The following is a 24,114-nucleotide window of genomic DNA, read 5'->3' as shown; positions in this document are numbered from 1 at the left end:
CTCGGCTACTGCGCCCGTCGTGATGTATGAACAAACAACAACAAAGAAAAAACAGCAACAAGAAGTAGTCCCCTGAGCACACGACAGCCGACACTCCAGAGAAACCACTCTCTTCTCTGTCAGAAATATTCAGCAACGCCACTGCTTGTCTGACAGGGGCTGAAATGTAGTCGTAGCATCGTCAGCATCAAACTAGAAATCATATCCATCACCTGCTGTGGGGCCATAATTTTTTTTTTTCCACATTGTCTTCAATAATCTTGTTGCCTATTGCATTTGTGACACACATATGCGCTTATCAGGCCAGGTCAAAGAGAAATGAGAAAAATGTGAGTTGATCTTATATAGCATTTCTCAGGGTTGTTTTGGGGGTCACACTACAAATGATGGCAGATGACTGGCTTGGTCATGCACTTCTGATTTAACCCCCCCAAAAAATCATCTTTGATTCACAATGTAACAGTTTCTGACAAGTGGTTCTATCACTGGTAGAAAAATTCCAAAATCTTGGACTGAATATGCACAAAGGTATTGTGCAAGGTAGAACCAGATGTGTGGTCCTAAGTAGAGAAAGAGTTAAATGCCAAAATCTCATACATTGTCTCAGTAGTTTGTTGAGAAAGAGTTAGAGACCAAAATCTCATACATTGTCCCAGGTCCTTAGTAGAGAAAGAGTTAAAGACCAAAATCTTAAACACTGTCTCAGGACCTTAGTAACAAAAGAATAAAAGACCCAAATCTCATGCACTGTCTCAGGTCCTCAATAGAGAAAAAGTTATAGACCAAAATCTGACAGACTGACTCAGGTCCTTAGTAGAGAAAGAGTTAAAGACCAAAAGCTCAAGCACTGTCCCAGGTCCTTAGTAGAGAAAGAGTTATAGACCAAAATCTTGTACACTGTTTCAGGTCCTTAGTAAAGAAAGAGAGTTGAAAGACCAAAATCTCGTACACCATCCAATCTCCAATCATACACACAGACACTTGCCTGATCCCGGCTGAAGTAGTCCTTCAGAGAGGAGAAGTTGGACTGGGGGATGTTCTGGATGTTCTGCTGCACAGTCATCTTGAAGAGAGGTTGGTAGGCCCCCAGCTGGATCTGGATGGTGACCTCCGTGGGGGGGTTGGGATCAAACACCGTGTTGGCAAAGGCGAAGATGACTAGCGGGAACCAGATGATGAGGATAATGACGAACAGGAGGAGACCACCCACCCCGTACTTGATCACAGGTTTCTTCTTCAGGGCCCGAGGAGTTGGGTAGGCCTGTTTTTTTGCGTTAATCAACCCACAAACAGAGCGCTCATCAGTACAGCCGTCAATAACACACATCACTGTTAGCAGAATACCAGCTTATGATGAATACAATATGACTACTGTGCCATCGTTGAAACTGTGCAATTTGACCTGTTTATGACAAATATAGTGACAACTGTGAAAGAAAATTGAAAGAACTCGGTATGGTTGTCAGTGAAAGATCATCATCATCAGCCTTGCACAATTAAAATCTATCAGATAACACAATCCATGTAACATGAACTTGTGAGGCAGATAGGCAGATACACAAGCTGGTCAAAGACTGTTTTTCCAACATCGTTAACAGCAGCAAGACTTAAAACTGTGTTCATCAATTTCTTAGATATGTAGTCAAGTGGCTCAAGTACAAACAAACCAACTGATTTTTTTTTCTTCATTTTTTTTCTCCACTGTTTCGATTACTCTGCTGTAAGGTTTTTATCCGTCTTTCTCAATCAAAATCAACAAGAGACAACTAATCAGCAAAAACAGATAACAACAACAACTCAGCAGAACAATTGCTTACAGATTCCGAATGGCGCCAGCACTTGAGGATGAAGATTTTGGCGTAGATGTCCTCCATCTGAAGCCAGCTCCCAATGGCCAGTGTGGAGTCTGTCCAAATCCAGTCCATCAGCGCTCGCAACTCCAGCAAAAATGGTATGGCCAGGAATCTGGACCACCAAACAGAAGTGTTGTTGGCCTAGTGGTAGGTATCGTGTCCGCCGAGTAAGCAAGAGAATCTGAGCGCACTGTTTCGAATCCCCCACAGTCGCCAGTTATATTCTCCCCCTCCACAAGACCTTGAGTAGTGGTATGGATGCTGGTCACTCGGATGAGATGATAAACTGATGTCCCGTGTGCAGCGTGCACTTAGTGTATGTAAAAGAACCCACTGCAACAAAAGGGTTGTTCCTGGCAAAATTGTGCAAAAAAAAATCCACTTCAGTAGGAAAACAAATAAAACTTGCAGGCAGGAAAAAATTATTTTTAAAAAAGGGTGGCACTCTTAGTGTAGCGACACACTCTTCCTAGGGAGAGCAACCCGAATTTCACACAGAGAAATCTGTTGTGATAAAAGAGTAATACAATATGATAAAACATTTTTCTTCTTTTCCTGTGATCACAGATAGAAAAGAACTGACCCTTTGAAGGCAAACAGATTGACGTAGTTGTATTTCTTGGTCAGGAAATTGCCCAGGATTCGTGTCGGGTAGCCACAGCGGATCTGGTAGGCTGACAGTGCGAAGTAGATGCACTTCACGAAGTACCACAGCTGAGCTGGAATGTTGTCAAAGAAACTCCTGGAAAAAAACAAGAGAGAAGGGTTTAGATAAAGAAAATAAAAGAAAATGGGAAAGAAAAAAAAAAAAAAAAAAAAAAACCAGTTTGTATCTTTCAGGCGAGAGAACAAACTTCAAATGAGAACAAGAAAGAGTTTTCTAAAAACGCAGAAAAACAAACATGGATTGCTTTCAAAGAAGCTATTGTCTCTGTACTGGTTTCGTTGGTGTTTTTCCAAAGGGGAAATACTGCAAAATAACTTCATGATATGTGCCGCATCTTTACTGATCCGCCAAAGGAAATAAATGTACAATCTTAAATACCCATCTTTTTATACTTTGTGTCATTTTTGTTTCGCATACTCTAATGATCTATTCAACTTTTGCTTTACACACTTTAACCCTGATAATGATTCACATTACATTTTACACACTCTAAACATACTGATTTACATTATGCTTTACACACTGTAAACATGACGATTCACCTTATGTTTTACACACTCTAAACATGACTGACTCACCTTGTGCTTTACACACTCTAAACATGACTGACTCACCTTGTGCTTTACACACTCTAAACATGACTGACTCACCTTGTGCTTTACACACTCTAAACATGACTGACTCACCTTGTGCTTTACACACTCTAAACAAGACTGATTCACTTTACGCAATACACGCTCTATATTGGTTGATTCACCATACATATTATTACCCACTCTTAACGTAACTGATTGACCTTTTGTTTTTCTCACTCTAAACATGACAGATTCACCTTTTGACTGTCTGTTGTCCACTCTAACTAATTTATCTTTGGAACTGTGTGCTCCAAACCTGACTCAGTTCAAATCTTTTCTTTCTTTTTTTTTTTTGTCGGTTCACAACCTCTTGTAATGCTTCAACAGCTGGAGGCACTGGAAGTGACTGGTTCACTTTTTGTAGCTCTATTCTGGAATTATATGCTTCCAAACGCAACACAGTTATACTTAAAAAAAAATTTTTTTTTTATAGTTCACTAACTCTTGGAACGCTCCGAAGCTTACAGACACTGACCTTGAGGTGACCTTGGGCAGCACGAAGAACATCCAGATGAAATGAAATTATGGTGCTTAGAGCCTCGCTGACCACTAAGGCCATCTCAAGGCTATCGCCACGTTAATAACTACTTCAAGGGTAAAAAACAAACAATTAAAATGAATCACCACTTCAAACTTTGCACTCAAAGTTTAAAAAAAAACTTCCATAGTTTAAAACCTTCAAATCTGATTAAAAATGTTCACTTCTTTCAAGAAGTCCATCAGCGTCTTTTTTTTAATATATATATTTTTTTTTTTATAGTTCACTAACTCTTGGAACGCTCCGAAGCTTACAGACACTGACCTTGAGGTGACCTTGGGCAGCACGAAGAACATCCAGATGTGGATGAGAATGACCAGCAGGATCTGGAAGATGCACTTGCCCATCACGTTCTTGCGCAGGAACAGAGCGCGGTCGATGACGATCAGCACGAACTGCGTCAGCAGCATGATCAGGAAAGGAACTGGAACCTGTGTGTGGAAAAAAACGAAAGAATGTAAACATTGTAGTGAAAAAAAAGAATTTAATATAGCAATAATCATGAGCATTCTTGAATGCCGCAATGGGTGCGTAGTTCTTCTTCTGTGTTCACTCGTATGCACATGAGTGGGCTTTCACGTGTATGACCGTTTTTACCCCGCAATGTAGGCAGCCATACTCCGTTTTCGGGGGTGTGCATGCTGGGTATGTTCTTGTTTCCATAACCCACCGAACGCTGACATGGATTACAGGATGGTTAACGTGCGTATTTGATCTTCTGCTTGCATATACACACGAAGGGGGTTCAGGCACTAGCAGGTCTGCACATATGTTGACCTGGGAGATCGTAAAAATCTCCACCCTTTACCCACCAGGCGCCGTCACCGTGATTCGAACCCGGGACCCTCAGATTGACAGTCCAACGCTTTAACCACTCGGCTACTGCGCCCGTCGGTGCGTGGTTCAAGAGTTGGGACTTTTGATTGGAGGGTCCTGGGTTCACTTTCACTGACAGTGACGCAAACTGGAGAAGTGATGGGGATCAGGAGAATATGGTGAGTCTGGGTTTTCTGTAAAGCGCTTTGAGCTGATTGTCTAGATATATGGCATGATACGAGTGTTCATTTCCTTTCTTTCCTGCGGTCATAGGCTGTAACTTTTGCATTCTCTCTTAAATACAAGTGGGCACTGATGTGTATGATCAATATTTACCCTTTATAGACAGCCATACTCTTATTCCTGGTGGGGCCAGGGGGGTGTATGCCCGATCATGTTTCCATGACCAACCAAACACTGACATTAGTATGGGATATGCGACGTGCATATTTAACCTTTCACATATGAAGGGGATTAAAGCACTACCAGGTCCGCACATATCATAATGAGAGTCAGGAGAACAGAAAAAAATCCACCCTTTGAATTAATAGATCCACCAGCCAGCCAATAGCGACATCAAACACAGGACCCTCAAATCTAACGTTCAACTCGCTAAACATGGGCATGTTTACATTCAAACCGCATTGAGCAGACCAGTCACCTGCCTAACTGGAAAAAATGTGACTTTTTTTTCTTTGATAGATAAATGTCTGAATACTGATGCAACTGACTGACAGTCTGAGTTCCCAAAAAATCTAAAATGTCCCTTAGATTTTCCAAATTGTTGTTCCAGAATAGAAAGTAAGGCAAAGAGGTGGTTGGCATTTCTGCTGATGTAACCATGTCATGCTGCAACACTGACATTGTGTGCAAAAAATCTTTTACTTATTCAAACATCTACATGTTTATGCAATAAGTGTATAAAAAAAATCTATTTTTTCGTATTCACCTATACATCTATATCTGTATACAAACACACAACAAATCTACACATCTCTCTCTCTACAAATCTTGACATTTCATTTTTCTGAGACAATCTTCAGGAATCTATGACTTTATCTTGCATCAATGGGTTAAATTTCAAATTTTTAAAAAAGGTCAAATTTTATTTCAATTTTTTTTTTTCCCAGCAAATTTCTAATTCATGTGCTTGTCTTTTTCTCATAAAAAAAGGACAAGCAAAAACAGCCTAGCTCATTTTCTCTCATTATTGTAGAAGGGATTCTACTTTCACCTTCATGAATAAAATGATCAAACAACTAACCAACACATCTCCTTCAACAACTAGTTAAACAACTTGTATTAAAACACCCCCCCCCTTCACAAACACACCCACACACACAAGATACACCCCCCCCCACACACACACACACAAGATACACCCCCCCCACACACACACACACAAGATACACACACACAAGATACACACACACACACACACACACACAAGATAAATACAAACACACACACACACAAGATACACACAGACACAGACACACACACACACACACACACACACAAACACACAAGCAAGACAACCAACAGAAAATAATCAGCACTCACCCTGTTCTCACTGATGTAGCTTGTGACATCCCCGTCAGCTGATTCTTGCTGCAACAACGACAAAACATTCATCAATGACATATCATCCTTTCTGGCCCTTCCGGGGTATGGTAATCCATGTTCACTGAATCATAACTTCAGTCCAACAATGTCATGTGAATCAAGCATAAAAAAACATACAAAAAAAACAACAACAACACACACACACACACACACACACACACACACACAAACAACAACTCTCAGACAAAAACCATCCTTCAGTATATTAACATGTATGACCCAAAAGTAGAAACAATTTACACGTTCTTTCTATTCTGTTCAGTTTTATGAATGAACTTAAACTGTTTTCTCTACAGCACAAAATAAATCGCATAAACCAAACACTGAAGAAGATGACTGATATTAACTTAATGTCAGTCTGCTTCAAAATAAATTGTTTTGTAGACATTCTAAAAAAAATTAAATGAAATTCGTCCCTGACAATTCCCATAATGTAACATCCCTGGCAAATTCTAATTCCTCTGTCTTCAGTTTTTTGGGTTTTTTTATATCTATTTCAGTATGTGGTTTATGACTATTGCAACGAACCATTAATGTCGTATATATGTATGTACCTAAAAGTTGTGAGACATATTTTACTTGAAAAACCAAAAAAAGTCTGATCTTCCTGTAAAACAGGTATTTAGCACAGACACAGATAAAGAGACAGACATACACATTACAAACAACAAACTTGTCAAAAATGGAAACAGAACCAAGGCCAAAAAAAGAGAAAAAGACAGCATTTGCTGAAAACAAAATCAGAGACAGAACAATACAAAGATTAGAATAAATAAATAAATAAATATTATATATATATATATTATATATAACAATGATAACTGGTGAATGGTACCCACAGCTGGTCCAAAAGACTGATAGCCAAAGACGACAATGAAGAAATTGATGAAGTCACAGCAGAACATGGGCGCGTAGGAATCCACAGTGGCGCTGTATTTACTGCAAGCCATGTCCTTGAAAAAGGTCACAAAGGGTCCAACGGCACTATGGAGGCTGAAAAACAAAACAAAATCCGAGAGATGATTTTCTCACCTTCTGGTTGTTGTAACTGGTATTTTTGAGGCACAAGTCCTCTCACCTGAGAGCGCAGTGTTCACCAGAGCTGAATGACATTTTTTTTTTTTTACTTCTGGAGTGGTGGTTTTGCGGTCAAGTGTCTGCCAAAGAAGCAAGAAGAGTCTGAGTGTGTGGGATCAAATCACACACAACAGAATTTCCTGTCCCTCCATTAGACCTTGAGCAGTGGTCAGGACGCAAGTCATTCGGATCAAATGACAAACCGAGGTCCTGTGTGCTGCATGTGCTGAGTGCGCAAAAAAAACAACAAACAAACCATGGCACCAAGAGAGTTCCTGGAACGCTTTATAGTAAAAATCTACTCTCAATATACACATGTATGTGCGTGCACATGAATGAAGCCTGGCTGAATAACACAGAAGCATTTAAAGGCAACTGTCAGTCCGCTCTTTCCAGGTAGGCAGCCTGTAGTGCAAATGATTCTGTGTTTGTAAAGAGTTTACAGCTTGGTTTCTGACTGAAGACAGGTGCAAGTATCAATAATAATAACAATAACTTCTGTATGAGCTCTGTTTCCAAAGAACACAGACCATCACAAATCACAATTAATTTATGTTTTCAAGATAAAGACTGACTTATTGCTCGTTGCTTTGTGTGCCGACAATGGCAAGAAACTGAACGAAGCGGAGACAGTCACTAAACCTGGCTGATGGATGTATAACAGCTGAGTGGTTTAAACACTTTCAATCTGAGGAACCTGGGTTCAATTCCCATTAACAAAGCCTGTTCAGTGGTTTAAACACTTTCAATCTGAGGAACCTGGGTTCAATTCCCATTAACAAAGCCTGTTCGGTTAAGGGTAGGGTTGTTTTGGGGTTGTTTTTTTCTCCATCTCCAAAGTGAACCAATGTGTGCCTGCCTGAACCCCATTTGTGTGTATATACCCATGCAGAAGATCCAAAGCACATGATCAAAAGATCTCAAACTTAACATCAGCATTCAGTGAGTTATTGAAACAAAACCCAGCATGCATATCCCTGAAAACAGAGTACGGCTGCCTATGTGACAAGGTAAAGACGGTCATGTACGTAAAAACCAACTTGTGCAAAAGTTCGACAGTGGGAGTTGCAGCCCCCACAAACGCAGAAGAAGAAGAAGACAACTAAACCTGGCTCCATTTATGCTGACTCACCAACACCATCAAAATCATACTTTTGCTCTTCAAACCAAAAGCTTGTGTTTACTAACTGCTTGAAATGTAACCAATCTTTTACCCTAATTGTCCAGATTAAACTCATTTTAAAAACAACAACAACCCTATTTAAAATACAGAGCCTAATTCTTCAGTGCTGAAATAAGAAGAAAAAAATCAACAAACACACACAAGTGTGCCACACACACACACACACACACACACACAAAGAAACCAAAGACAGCGACACCCAGACACACTTCATACAAGCAAGATAACAAGAAGCTGACAATGGTGGACACATTCCAAACAACAGCACTGTGACCACTGTAATTTCCTCCTTTAACCCCTTGATGGCTGAACCTTGGTGAAATAGGATCAGTGTGTGGCATGAGCTTCGAAGTTTTAGTTGTCCACTGATTTTTGCTGAAAAAAAAGTACATGCAATCCCAAGAGGGAGAAGTCTGAACTGAGAATGGTGACTGACATCCTGACCTGTAAAGCTCTGTCTTATCTCACTTATATCACAGATCAACATAAGTTCATAGTTGTGCCAACATCAAAGTGAGAGCTGTATTATCAATGGTTTCTCCGCTGCAACTGGACATCATTTACAGCTTAGTCTTTCATGAGGGACGATGACTCTAAAACTAGGAGGCATAACTGCACTGGCTCCTTAGTGCTTCAGCCTTGGGGGCTAGCTGACCTGTGGGGAACCATTCCAACGCTGACCATCCTAAAACCCTCTTGGCTGAGAGAGCTGGGATGTAACTCAGGCAAGACACTCTCCACTATAATCAAATTCTAGCCCAAATAGTCCAGACAGCAGCTGCCTCCTGCTGTTCCGATGGTCATAGTCAGACACGACTATCTCACACACACACATACACACACACACACATATATATAATCTCAATGTGAGGGGACAACCCTCCAAACAGTCATTAGCAGCAGTCAAGAGGGGTTAACGATACAGCACAGTTAGGACAAGAAGGGAAAAGCATGGAATGAAAACCTACCACTGTTTGAACCTTGATGGCTGTTCAGACTCCTTGTTCGCGTTGTCATCCTCTTCACCAGGGTCCTGCTGCAGCAAAAGTACAGGTGATTAAGAGCCAGCACTGCAGTTCCTCAGTCCTCACTGAAATTCTGTCTTATCTGTTTCTACTAAACTGCAACACTGCACACAAACTGGCTATGAAATTCTGTCTCATCCATGGTATGTCCACACTGAAATTCTGTCTCATCTGTTCAACCAGATTACAACACTGCACACAAGCAGGCTATGAAATTCTGTCTCATCCATATCAACAAACTGCAATGCATACATACAATAAATAAATGTTCTCAGTGAAATACTGTCTCATCCATATTAACAAAGTACAAATATACATACATCCTAAGTGAAATACTGTCTCAACCTGTATTATCAAATGACTAAAATATATATAGTTCCTCACCGAAATCCTTTCCGATCTAAATTATCAAATGACAAGCTGCATGCTTGTTCCTAATGAAATTATGTCTCATCCGAATTACCACATCACGAGTCTGCATACTTGTCCTCAATGAAACACTTTCTCCGTGGTGGCGCAGTGCTAAAGCATTCACCTAGGAGGTGAGAGAATCTGAGCAAACGGGATCAAATCCCTCATTCGCCAGTATTTTCTCCCCCTCCACTAGACCCTAAGTGGTAGTCTGGACACTAGCCAATTCAGATGAGATGAGCTGTGTGTAGCATGCACTTATCACAGCATGTAAAACAACTCACGGCACCAATAACTGTCGTCCCTGGCCAAATTCTGTACAAAAATCCATTATGACTGGAAAACAAACACACTAGCAGGCAGAAAAAAAAACACCCAAAAATCAAACAAAACAAAAATCGAAAAAAACAAATCATACGTAATGCTGCACTGTAGCGATGTGTGCAGCCTGGATTTCACAAAGAGAAATCTGTTGTGACAAAAATAACACAGTACAATACAACACAACACAATGCAATGCAATGCAATACAATACAGTACAATTACCAACGTACAAGTCTGCGCTGTACTCACCACATTCTCATCAGCATTTTCTAGTGGCAGGACTTCCTGCTGTCCTGCCTTGGCCATGTCCTCAGTGATGTCCTTGGAGTCCTTCCACAATCCGTATTTCTGTAGCATTGTCAACACACACACAATCCGTATTTCTATAGCGTTGTCAACACACACACCACAATCCGTATTTCTGTAGCACTGTCAACACACACACAATCTGTATTTCTGTAGCATTGTCAACACACACACAATCCACATTTCTGTAGCATTGTCAACACACACCACAATCCGTATTTCTGTAGCATTGTCAACAAACACACACAATCCGTATTTCTGTAGCGTTGTCAACACACACCACAATCCATATTTCTGTAGCATTGTCAACACACGACACAATCCATATTTCTGTAGCATTGTCAACAAACACACACAATCCGTATTTCTGCAGCATTGTCAACACACGACACAATCCATATTTCTGTAGCACTGTCAACACACACACACAATCCGTATTTCTGCAGCATTGTCAACACACACCACAATCTGTATTTCTGCAGCATTGTCAACACAGCACGATCCATATTTCTGTAGCATTGTAAACACACCACAATCTGTATTTCTGTAGCATTGTCAATACACACACAAAATCCGTATTACTGTAGCATTGTCAACACACACACAATCCGTATTACTGTAGTATTGTCAACACACACCACAATCTGTATTTCTGTAGCACTGTCAACACACACACAATCCATATTTCTGTAGCATTGTCAACACACCACACAATCCACATTTCTGTCACATTGTCAACACACACCACAATCGTATTTCTGTAGCATTGTCAACACACACCACAATCCGTATTTCTGTAGCACTATCACTGCACCAAAATCCGTATTTCTGTAGTATAGTCACCATTTCTGTAGTACTGTCATCACACCAAAATCCAAATTTCTGTAGCATTGTCAACACACACACAATCCATATTACTGCAGCATTGTCAACACACACCACAATCCGTATTTCTGTAGCATAATCCTATTTCTGTAGCATAGTCACCATTTCTGCATTACTGTCATCACACCAAAATCCAAATTTCTGTAGCATTGTCAACACACACACACTCCATATTTCTGTAGCATTGTCAACACACACACAATCCATATTACTGTAGCATTGTCAACACACACCACAATCCGTATTTCTGCAGTATAGTCATTGCACCAAAATCTGTATTTCTGTAGCATTGTCAGCACACACACAATCCACACAATCTGTATTTCTGTAGCATTGTCAACACACACCAAAATCCGTATTTCTGTAGCATTGTCAACACACACACAATCTGTATTTCTGTAGCATTGTCAACACACACACACACTCTGTATTTCTGTAGCATTGTCAACACACACACAATCCAGATTTCTGTAGCATTGTCAACACACGACACAATCCATATTTCTGTAGCATAATCCGTATTTCTGTAGCACAGTCACCATTTCTGCAGTACTGTCATCACACCAAAATCCAAATTTCTGTAGCATTGTCAACACACACACACTCTGTATTTCTGTAGCATTGTCAACACACACACAATCCATATTACTGTAGCATTGTCAACACACACCACAATCCATACTTCTGCAGTATAGTCATTGCACCAAAATCCGTATTTCTGTAGCATTGTCAACATACACAATCCATATTTCTGTAGCATTGTCAACACACACCAAAATCTGTATTTCTGTAGCATTGTCAACACACACACGCACTCTATATCTCTGTAGCATTGTCAACACACACACAATCTGTATTACTGTAGCAATGTCAACACACACACACTCCATATTTCCTGTAGCATTGTCAACACACACACAATCCGTATTTCTGTAGCATTGTCAACACACACCAAAATCTGTACTTCTGTAGCACTGTCAAAGCATCACAATCTGTGTATCTCTGGTAGCTGTATTCATGTAGCAGACTGTTAACACACACCTTCCAGAAAGGTTTCTGATGATTACCACAGTGACAGCCAAACATGAGTAACATGAGGCCTACTCTCATTAAACTGTTCCACGATTCATGAGCTATCAGAAAGAAATGAAATAAAAAGGACAAAAGCAACAAAACGATAAACAAATAAAAACTCAAAAAACATTTTATGGGGAAAACTATACCATGAAACCAGTCTCTTAAAAACAAAATGTTGGACATGATTAATATAAACATTGTTTCACTGAAGTCTCTTAATGTTTTATGTTTGAGAAATGGAATGTATGTGTGTATGCCATATAAAGAATGTATGTGAATGCCACTTAAATATGATTTGGTTAAAAAAAAAACACAGTCCCATATACAGACAATAAGACATGCACCACACCTGCGCGCGCACACAATCTCGCACATCCTCACAAGTGACGTATACATAAACATGCTACACTGTTCAGATGGAGAACAAGGAAAACCCAACAAAAACACAGTTCCCACCCAGACCAAGAACACACCATCCCTTACCCTCCATCTTTCCCAGTCAGTGATCCCTCTGTCTCATCCACTTTTTTTTTTTTTAACTCTCTCTCTCCCTTGCTTGTTTGTATGTAATACTTATTAGTTTACTCATTAATTTTTCTATTTCTGTACTTTGAAACACACACACACACACACACACACACACACACACTCATGCATGGACACACACACACACACACACAATGTACTAGACTTCTACACACAAAAATCATGCAAGGTATGTTTTCATTGTATCGCAAAGTAAGTAAATCAACCTAACAAAAAAGAAAAGAAAAAGAAGTCACATTTCCCAACAAAAGGAATACCCATCCCCCCCCCCCCACATAGTCTGTTCTGGTAGCAGTTGTCTGGAACACACTTTATGCACAAAAACGGCTCTTCTCAAAAAACTGGGATTCTATTTCAGGTCTCTGGGCCCTGGCAGCGTACCTTTGCATCACACATACACACACAGAGTTAAAAATCACAGTGAAACACACACACACAGGCACACACAGAGGCTGGCTAACAAAGCAAAACTTTCCATGGTGTATTCTTCTTCTTCTTCTTCGTTCATGGGTTGCAACTCTCATGTTCACTCGTATGTACACAAGTGGGCTTTTACATGTATGACCGTTTTTACCCAACATGTAGGCAGCCATACTCCGTTTTGGGGTGTGTGAATGCTGAGTATGTTCTTGTTTCTATAACCCATTGAATGCTGACATGGATTACAGGATCTTTAATGTGCATATGGGATCTTTTGCTTGCTTATACACTTGAAGGGGGTTCAGGCACTAGCAAGTCTGCACATATGTTGATCTGGGAGATCGGAAAAAAAACTCCACCCTTTACCCACCAGGCGCTGTTACCAAGATTTGAACCCGTGACCCTCAGATTGAAAGTCCAACCCTTTAACCACACGGCTATTGCGCCCGTCGATGGTGTATTCAATGAGGCAATGTAAACTCTAGCTGTAGATAAAACTCCCTCCTCACTCTGATACAGGCAGCGATTGTATTTCTTTTTAAACTTTTGGATTAAAAATGTACCTTCTACAAAAGAGGGCGAGGCAAGGCAAGGCAAGAAGTTTATTTCATGTGTCCCCTGGGGGCTTTACGTTTGTGTTCTGGAGCAACAGTCAGTCACACAAGTTCAGCTACAGTGCGCTTTCATTTGTGAGGGAAATAAAATGAAAAAAAAGGAAAGAAAAAGAAAGAAAAAAGAAAAGAAAAAAAAAAGAAAGAAAAAGAAAACTCACACCACAACCATCAGTGAATAGATATCTTCTAAACAACATTTCTGCTGAAATTTTGATAGACCTGTGTGTGAAATGACCGCAAAGTTCAGGGCAGATATGGTGTGAATATTCAGAACAATGTGTTCCAAGCACTATATTGGTGAGTTTTGTAACATATTTTACAGCAACAAAAAAAAAAAAAAAAAAAAAAGAAGCAAACAGCAAAAAAACAAAACTACAAAAGAAAAAAAAAAAGGATGCAAAAGATAAAAGAGTGGAGAAGTGATTTTCTGTGACTCCTCTTTTGAAAATGGTACAAAGATACCTGATTCTATGGATCCACATCTATTTCTGCTGCATGTGTTTGTGTACTTTTAGTGTTAGAATTGCATTTTTTTGTTTGTTTGTTTGTTTCTGTATGCTTGCTTTTCTGCTTCCTGTAATGCACCAAGAAGATGGGTGAAAGTGTGCACACACATGCACGTGTGTGTGTGTATGTGTGCCAGCATGCAAGAAAATGTACACGTGTGTATAGGAATTTTCACCTGCGTTGTTGACTGCTGTCCACCTGAATCTACATCAAACTGTAGAACAGAGCTCAATTATAGCTTTTGAAATTTGGAACTGGGAGTAAAAAAAAAATTACTCATTTGAAAATAAGATTCCTGGAAGTGAGCAAGTATGAATCACAATTTCAAAGCTTAAAAATATAAATGTTATTTACTTATTTACTTTTGTATCAAAAATCATACTTCATACACCTTAAAAATGTGTTTTCCCCCAATCTGAACTAATTCCTCATGCCAAATCTCGTGAAATACACAAGCCCATTCATGCACACACACACACACACATGCATGCACACACACACTGACACATGCACACAGACACTCACACACTCAAACGGTGCAACATGCAGTCATTCCCTCAACTTCATCCCAACCAAAACATTTCATCATCATCTTCAGTCCTCCAAATCTGGGGGGTCGTCCAGAAGGGAACAATAGGGCTGAAGAGACAGACAGCCTCCTCCACTCTTTCCACTGGCAGCTGTCCAGAGCCAGAGATCCGGGAGGGTCAGCCCAGTCCTTATGTTGTCAGACCAGCCCTTCGGCTGTCGCCTGTGTTTCCGCCCCCCGCTCCCTTGCAGGATGGTTTTTGAGAGGGAGTAGCGTATCACTTGTCCCCTGTTATCTACTCTTTCACTGTCTTGGGTGACTTCAGTCCTCGCACTTGGACTATACGGCGTAGGGGTGCGTCCCCCAGGAGGCAGATGGGGGAGTCCTCCCTTTGGGGGTTGCACCAAATAATACGGAACAAGGTGCTGTGGACCCACCTAGTCTAGGAGAAGGACAACTGATTTCAAACCCAGGCAGATGGAGTCCGATAGCCTCAGCAGGCAGTCCATCCAAGAAAAGGAAAACTCCCAAGAGAAAACCTGGCCAACTGTAAACAGTTACCAGAACAGGAGATTACCAAAGACGGCGCCACAGTGGCCTCTCCAAGGGGAGTGATGTAATCAAAACCGGCTGTGCACGCACTCTACAACACATGGCTACGCAGACAACGCTAGACAGATGTGGCATCGTCTTCCTGGACCATGGCCGGGGGGAGACGGTGCCAGGCCCTCAGCCTCAAAGGGGCCCATCCACAACTACCGACCACCTGGGGGTGCGGACACCGACACCAAGCTCTGGGGGATGGTAGCCGATCTTCGCCGGACGTCCGAGCTTGTGGCATCCCTCGGACATCGGCCCTGACTGCTTAGCTGTCGAACGCCAAAGAAAGGAAGAAAGAAAGAAAGGTGACTTCAGTCAACAAGACAGTTAACTACCATAGGTGACGTTAGTCAAGAAGACAGTCAACCATTATAGGTGACTTCAGTCAACAAGACAATTAACCACCATAGGTGACTTCAGTTGACAAGACTGTTAACCACCATAGGCAACTTTTATCGACACTGAGGGGTCATGTTTAACGGACAGCTTTTCATGCTGTAACAAACCTCGACAGCTGTAGCCAACTTTCCTGCGCAATAAGAAACTCACTAACCTTTCCCCCCCTTGATAGAGTTTTTGAAGTGAACGAGTCCATCATGCTTTTTTGACACAAACTGATTGAATCGTGAGACTGAGAGCGTCAAATCTAAAATATTCGGCGCTGGTGAGTGTTTTCCACAGGAAGGTGGCGACGAGAAAGAGTTAACACACAAACACACACAGAACCCCTCCCACCCACGCTCCACCCAGCCTTCCTAAAACACACACACGCTCTCTCTCTCTCCTCCCCTCTCCTTGCCCCACCTTGAGGATGGAGCGATGGATGAAGAGCGCCAGCAGAAGAGCAATGTCCACGTTGGCATAGTTCTCCTTCTGCTCAATGCCCAGGATCCTGGGGGGAAAGAAGGGGCTCTCCTGCACTGTGCCGTCGTTCCAGGGGAAGAACCCAAACTGGAACAGGTACTTGGTCACCACCACCGCCTGTAACAATAATGATGATGATGATTCAATTCATAAAGTGCTTTTCCATGGAAAATAAGCACCACTGCGCTGTAATCTATGAAGTGCTTTTCCATGTCACCAACACCGCCTGTAACAACAACAACAACAATAATAATAATAATAAGCATCATGTTGGTCCCGCTTAACAGGTCTTGACTGGCTGGGTCAAATGTAGTTTTGAAAAAACTTTTTTTTTTTCTCAACCATCCGACCATGACTATAACAGTATTACAAAATGAAACTGATGATTGTGGATACTCAAATGGAAGAAGAATGATTAAATTTATAAAGTGCTTTTGGATGGAAAACAAGCACCATTGTGCTGTAACAATACTAAAAATTTAATTTATAAAGTGTTTTTCCATGCAAAACAAGCACCACTGCAATGTAACAATAATAATTACATAATTCATAAAGTGCTTTTATATAGAAACTATGCACCATTGCAGAGTAACAATACAAATAAGCTACTTTACAAAGTGCTTTTCCATGTAAAACAAGCACCACTGCGCTGTGGCAACAATAATTATATAATTTATAAAGTACTTTTCCATGTCACCACCATCGTCTGTAACAATAAAAATTACTGAAGTTATAAAGTGCTTTTCCACATAAAACAAGCATCACTGCGCTGTACAATGTAAAGACAACAACAAACAAACAAACAATATTTAAAACATGCACTTAAAGACTTAAATGAAAAAAACTAAATGGGTAACCTATTAACCCTGCACACACATCCACCACGCCAACACACAAAAACGACGTCACCTCGGTGTAGGTGATGACAGTCATTCAGAAGATCTTGGAGGGGCGGTGGGTAATAACTATACCACTGCCTGCAAAAAGTTATTTGCACACACACACACACACATGAACATGCACAAACATGCAAAAAAAACAAAAAACACCTCCACCCTTCCACCACACCACACCCACACAAACATCACCTCAGTGTAGGTGATGACGGTGATCCAGACGGTCTTGGAGGGGTGGGGGTATTACTATACCACCACCTGCAACACATTATTTGCACACACACAGACACACACACTAACATCCCCACCCACAACACAAAACGTCACCTCAGTGTAGGTGATGACGGTGATCCAGACGGTCTTGGAGAGATGTGGGCAAAAACTATACCACCATATGCAACACATTATTTGCATACGCACACACACAAACACCCTCACGCCCACACAAACAACATCACCTCAGTGTAGGTGATGACGGAGATTCAGAGGGTCTCGGAGGGGCGGGGGGTAATATCTACACCACCATCTGAAACACATTATCTGCACACACACACACACACACACACACACACACACACACACAAACACAGAAACAAGCACACACACACCCCAACACCCCCACAACAAGGTCACCTCAGTGTAGGTGATGACGGTAATCCAGAAGGTCTTGGAGGGGCGTGGCACGGACAGCATGCCCCACAGGAACACCATGAAGGGCAGGGGCAGGGCCAGCAGGGAGCCGTACACCATCTGGTCCAGGATCATCAGGAAGTAGCACAGCAGCTCAGAGTGTGACACCAGCACGAAGAGCAGCGCCTTCAGCAGCCGGTAGGCCCGCGGTTGCGTCTTCTCAAACTCCTTCTCGCGGTTGTCCGCCCTCGCCTCCAGCTCGTCCAGACTGAAGAGTGGGAAAAACAAAACAAGAAACAAATGAGTTTTAAAGGGAGTTTACTCACTTGAAAACGGAGCATGGCTGTCAAGTGAGCGTGGGAACTGCAGCCCATGAACGCAGACGAACGAAGAAGAAACGATTCAGCTTCACAGTTTCAATTTCAAATACTCTGCACATTTGTGTTTAAAAAAAAAAAAAAAAAAAAAAGGAAAAAAAAGGAGAAAAGACATCTGACCTATGCACCGGTGAGGTCTTGAGAAAACAATGTACATATCAATGAACGAAGAAAACAATGTACAAATCAATGAACGAAGAAAACAATGTACAAATCAATGAACGAAGAAAATCAATGAACGAAGAAAACAATGTACAAATCAATGAACGAAGAAAATCAATGAACGAAGAAAATAATGTGCAAATCAATGAACGAAGAAAACAATGTACAAATCAATGAACGAAGAAAACAAAACTAAAAAGAAATAAGGAGAGAAAAAAAAAGCATCAAGGCATGTACATTCACACAGAAATTCTGCTTTTTGAGTTAGTGTTTGCATTAAAAATGTAGCTTTCAATTAAATAGCAATAGGGTTATGAGTATTCATGCACACATTCCATTTTTCAAGTCAGTTTTTCTTTAAAAATGCAGCGACTGTCTATAGATATATACGTGCTCATGCACATGTTCAATTGTTTATGATAGTGTTTTCATAAAAAATGTAGCATTCATCTGATATCTGTATTCATGCACACATCCATTAAAAAAAAAAAAAAAAAAAAAAAAAAAAAAAAAAAGAAGAAGAAAAGATGTAATTGTACAGTACAAAAGGTATTCATGCACACATTCCAGTTTTTAAATTAGTGTTTACGTCATAAATGTAGTGGTCATCTAAATGTATCTGTATTCATGCACTTCATAAAGTCAGCGTTCAAATTAAAAATTTAGTGATCTTCTAAACTATAACATGGCATTGTATTCATGCATGTGCCCTTTTTCAAGTCACATTTTCATTTAAGATGTAGCTGTCATGTAGATGTATCTGTATTTATGCTGGCATCCACTTTTTTTTTTTTTTTAAGTCAGTCACCCTGCATATGTTACTGTTTTTACGTTAAGTGTTTGCATTAAAAATGTAGTGATCATCTGGGCATATCTGTATTCATGCAAATATTCCACTATTTCAGTCAGAGTTTGTACTGAAGATATAATGACTGTCTAAACAGCAAGAACGTAGATGTATTAACTCCTTCACCACCACAGGCATCTTTAGCTGACCACAGTTCGCCGCCATAGATGACTTTAGTCCAAAGGGTCATGTTAAAAGGGCCATTTATCACATTGTAACAAAGCTTGACAGCTGTGGTTTCCTACACAGCAGAACAATGATTAACTTCCAACCCTTGACCAAGTTTAAAGTGAACTAGTCCAATGTGTTGTTTTGACATGAACCAAACTGTGTCACTGAGAGCGCTGAATCTAAACTATTTGGCTCTGGGGAGTGTTTTTCACAAAGAAACTTAGGGTGAAAGACTTAATGCCCATGCTCCATTTTTCCGAGTCTGTGTTAGCATTATGAACTGTAGTGATCCTTTAAACAGTAACAAGGTATGTGTATTCATGTTCCAGTTTCTGTGTTTGCTTTGAATACATAGTGATCATCTAACTGCATCTGTATTCATGCACACAATCCCTTTTTTCAAGTCAGTGTTTGCATTAATAAAGTAGTGCTTGTCAAAATAGTACCAAGGTATCTGTATTCAGGCACACATTTTTAAAGTCAGTGTTTGCATGACAAATATCTCGATCAACAAGACAGTACCAAGGTATCAGTATTCATGAACACGTTCCACTGCTTTTGCATGAAAAAATGCAGCGACCATTAGTACAGTACCAATATATCGGCACACGTTCCACAGTGTTTGCACGAAAAATGTTTAGCGATCGTTAATTCAGTACCAAGGCATCGGTATCCGTGCACAGATTCCACTGTGCTTGCATGAAAAATGTCAATTCAGTACCCCAGAATCAGTATTCATGCACACATTCCACAGCGTTTTGCATGAAAAAAATGTAGCGATTGTCAGTTCAGTACCAAGGCATTAAGTATTCATACACATGTTCCACTGTAAACTTTTAGAGGAAGGTTATAAAAAAAAATATATAAAAAATTTAAAGAGGGGGGTAGGGGGGGGAGGAGGGGAGGGGGAGGGTGTGGGGAGGGTGAGGGTGTGGGTGGTTCAGGAGAGCTCTCAGCGCAGTTGTTCATTACCTCTCAGAGCTCCTTGACTCCAGGGCACCGGGATGACTGGGCTCCACTGTCACCTCAACCAGGTCATCGGGGCTGCAGGGAGTACACACCATGCAACATGCACACACACACACACACAAACACACACAAACACAAACACACACACACACATGCACACACACATACATCCATACATACGAACACATACACACATGGGCATGCGCACAAACGCACACGCGTTCACACATGCATGCACAGATCCACACAAATATGCACATATGCGTAAGTATCAAACAGGTCTGTTTTTTGTTGTGTTTAAAAAAATTTTAAACAAAATCATCCTCTTTTAATTAAAAAAACAACTCACTTGTGTGACAAAGTGAGTCTATGTTTTATCCCGGTGTTTGTTTGTCTGTGTGTGTGTGTGTGTGTCTGTGTGTCCGTGGTAAACTTTAACATTGACATTTTCTCTGCAAATACTTTGTCGGTTGACACCAAATTTGGCATAAAAATAGGAAAAATTCACTTCTTTCTAGTCATCTTGTTTAAAACAATATTGCACCTCTGGGATGGGCACAATAAAATGAAAAAAGAAGCCCAATTATATGCAAACTGAATTTACTGTTATATATATATATTTTTTTTTTATTCTCTAAACTTGGCACTTTGATCTGATATTCTGACACAGCATCAAGAGCAGTCATTTTCATCATTTTTTTGTTCAAACAGGAACTTCTTTTGCTAAGCATGGAAGTTGTATTTCTGGTGCATGTCTTTGCAGCAGATAGTAAAAAAAAAAAAAAAAGGAAATTAATCTGTAATTAATGCTAGGGGGGTTAATTTGCTTTAAACTGATCTTTCTCATCTTAAACATTACATTTTGAAATTATACTCAATACATAAAAAGCTTGTGTGTTTTACTCTCAGTGTACAGGGCTTTCACTATGTTCATTCGCCCAAGTGGTCTTTTTCGGAAAATACTAAAATCAATACTACAAGTGGACTTTATAGATCTATTGGTTGAACCCTGAAGGTCATGGGCAAAAATCAATTGTGTACACATATTCATATATATTCAAAGCGCATGCTCATATTCCTTGTGAACGCAAAGGACACCATTTTGTTTCAAGTTGTTGACCTGCCCGTTCAATCCTATATTCAATCGACAATACACGATAACATGTGATGGAAAGTTGGAGAAGGATATCAACAAAATCAGTCAGAATTCACAGTTAAAAATAATAAACCATGAGAGTTAATACCCTTGATGAAACGTAAAAATTTCCAGTGTTGACTTTTCTCAAAATGAAGTCCTTTTCACTTCATACGGCGTTTAGAAGTACTTGTACTTGGCTCTACATGTTATTAGTTTAACAAAATACTCAATTTTCATATCAACTGTAAAACTATAAGACTAGAATGAACATAAAAGAGAAACTGAATCAACCGTGTCATACATTCCTGGTGGGTGTACCAAAACTTGTACATCTACCTAGATCCAAGGAAAACGGCTAAATGTTGCAGTGTGATTGCAGTGATAGTCATGTCTCCTTTACCGCAGACTTAAAAAGAATTTTTAATTGCCCTTAAAGATTTTTTGAATGCCCAAGATACACCAGAATAATATGATTTAAACAGTGTTCTCACTGCGAATACTGCAATCGATTTATCGCCCTTAAAAAAGCATGTTTAAATGTTAAATTTTTGAACGTCAGTTAAGAAGCCACAATAGTGTACTGGGTAAGACAGTTTCTTTTCAACCGAACAGACGGGGTTCGAATCTGCCTTCAGGACTTTTTTTTTTTTTAATTCTTTTATTTTTTTTTAATAACCTGAAGCTTTATAATAAAACGATTAGTTGTTTTATTTAAAGTGTATCACAAGTGAGTCTTGAAGGCCTTGCCTCTCTTGTTATATATATATATCTTTCTTGGCTCAAACCCAAGCCTGCTTCATCTGGGACCTAACTAGGCTGCAAACAAGCAACAGGGTGTGAAATACTCCACCCCCCATCCCCCCTTTTTCACTTATTCATCTATACAAGCTCCAGAACAGCCAAAAGAAAGCCTTCTGTGTGACCCATTTCTCACCAACATCCACAGTATCCAGCAAGTGACCAAAAGTCCACACAGGGACCACAAAACCCCCTGGGATTAATTCATTTTTCCTATATTTTCTGACTGTCACCATTGCAAACGCAGAGTCAAGGAAAATTCACTTCAGTTGAATGAGATTTACATGGGTAAGATCATTTCTCTTGCTGTTAGGTTGCAGAGTATCTGGTTATATCATCAATTAAGAAGCATAATACATTTGGGTAACAAGTGTTTGTCTGAAGTGGAAAGTAATTTTTTGGATTTTTTTTTTTTAATGACATGGGATGAACTCAAAACAGGTATTATGGCAATATTCGCAATCAGCACCATCCCACCACAAGTATCCACATCAGCACACGTTATGCAGTAGTACACTGTAGTACAGAGTACACACTTGCATGCTGACACACACACACAAAACATGCATGGAAATACATGGATGATGTGTATTAAAAAATTTGTAAAAAAAACAAACACACACAAAAACATACTCCCAAGCAACGGATTACCTCAACACACTCAATAACAAAAAAAAAACAATTTTTTTTTTGTTGTTGTTTTTCTTGCTGTCCTCTCATCCACATGCTAGATGATATGTTTCTAGCACTGGGTCCGCCATTTTATAATGCTTCTTCATATGATACAGTGTCTTTTAAAATACATATTTCAAAACATGCCTCTTTCACTGTGTGATAGAGCGAGCTGGTGTTTTTGGTTTTTTTTTGGGTTTTTGTGGGTTTTTTTTACTTTCGTGTAGCATCCAGCTTAATAGTGAAGCAAGACAACCTCTTGCTGCACCCCCCCCCCCCACACACACACACACACACCCCTCCCCCCCTCCCAAAACTAAGTGAGTTAGCCAGCGCAACCTTCCAGAATGGGGACCACCACCATGACCCTCCAACTTAAGTTACCCCCCGAATCTGCTGACAACGAAGACCTTAGCAGGAACTCACCACATGCATGGAAGAGCAAGGGAAGAAACAGAGACAACAGCTTTAGCAGTTCATCATGAGCAAAACCCAGTCAAAACACTTGTTGGATAAAATCCAATTCCCTCTCAAGGAAACTGATAAGACTTTTGTCTGTGCATGCACAAACACACCCCCACACGTTAAGATGCTTGTTTACACACACACACACACACACACATATATATATGCAGACAGCAAACACAATGGAAAACACAAGACATACATGAGAGAAAGTCACTCAAGGCTACATGGATACATCATCACGCATATGGGAATGTACACATGCATGCAAATATATACACGCACACACGCACATGTGCACGCCTCTTCAGAATAAATGTAATAAAATAAATGAATACACTGGAAAAAAAAACCCTCAGTCTCACACATCTTATGAGGTTCTTTTTTCCTCTCCTCCATCAACAGCACACACACACATACATAAATCGCAAACATTAAACACACACACACATACACACAAAGAACATAAAAGAAGCAGGATCTGAA

The 24,114-nt window shown here is 40.3% G+C and overlaps 1 protein-coding gene across 1 annotated transcript in view; it reads right to left on the bottom strand.

Moving 5' to 3' along the window:
- The window catches only part of LOC143285396 (piezo-type mechanosensitive ion channel component 1-like), a 213,963-nt gene that overhangs the window by 19,331 nt on the left and 170,518 nt on the right, over window positions 1-24,114 (bottom strand). The window contains exons 38-48 of the mRNA XM_076592641.1: window positions 20,559-20,630; window positions 18,033-18,297; window positions 16,444-16,620; window positions 10,405-10,503; window positions 9,364-9,431; window positions 6,975-7,128; window positions 6,073-6,120; window positions 3,958-4,124; window positions 2,437-2,595; window positions 1,818-1,965; window positions 982-1,261 (exon numbers count right to left, since the gene is read on the bottom strand). Of these exons, the coding sequence (XP_076448756.1) occupies window positions 982-1,261; window positions 1,818-1,965; window positions 2,437-2,595; window positions 3,958-4,124; window positions 6,073-6,120; window positions 6,975-7,128; window positions 9,364-9,431; window positions 10,405-10,503; window positions 16,444-16,620; window positions 18,033-18,297; window positions 20,559-20,630 (1,637 nt within the window). The remainder of the gene's footprint in view (window positions 1-981; window positions 1,262-1,817; window positions 1,966-2,436; window positions 2,596-3,957; window positions 4,125-6,072; window positions 6,121-6,974; window positions 7,129-9,363; window positions 9,432-10,404; window positions 10,504-16,443; window positions 16,621-18,032; window positions 18,298-20,558; window positions 20,631-24,114) is intronic.

The sequence above is a fragment of the Babylonia areolata genome, chromosome 9 (assembly GCF_041734735.1).
Source record: "Babylonia areolata isolate BAREFJ2019XMU chromosome 9, ASM4173473v1, whole genome shotgun sequence".
Taxonomy (NCBI): Eukaryota; Metazoa; Mollusca; class Gastropoda; order Neogastropoda; family Buccinidae; genus Babylonia; species Babylonia areolata.
Note: the sequence above shows the minus strand (reverse complement) of the source record. Positions and strands in the feature narration are given on the sequence as shown.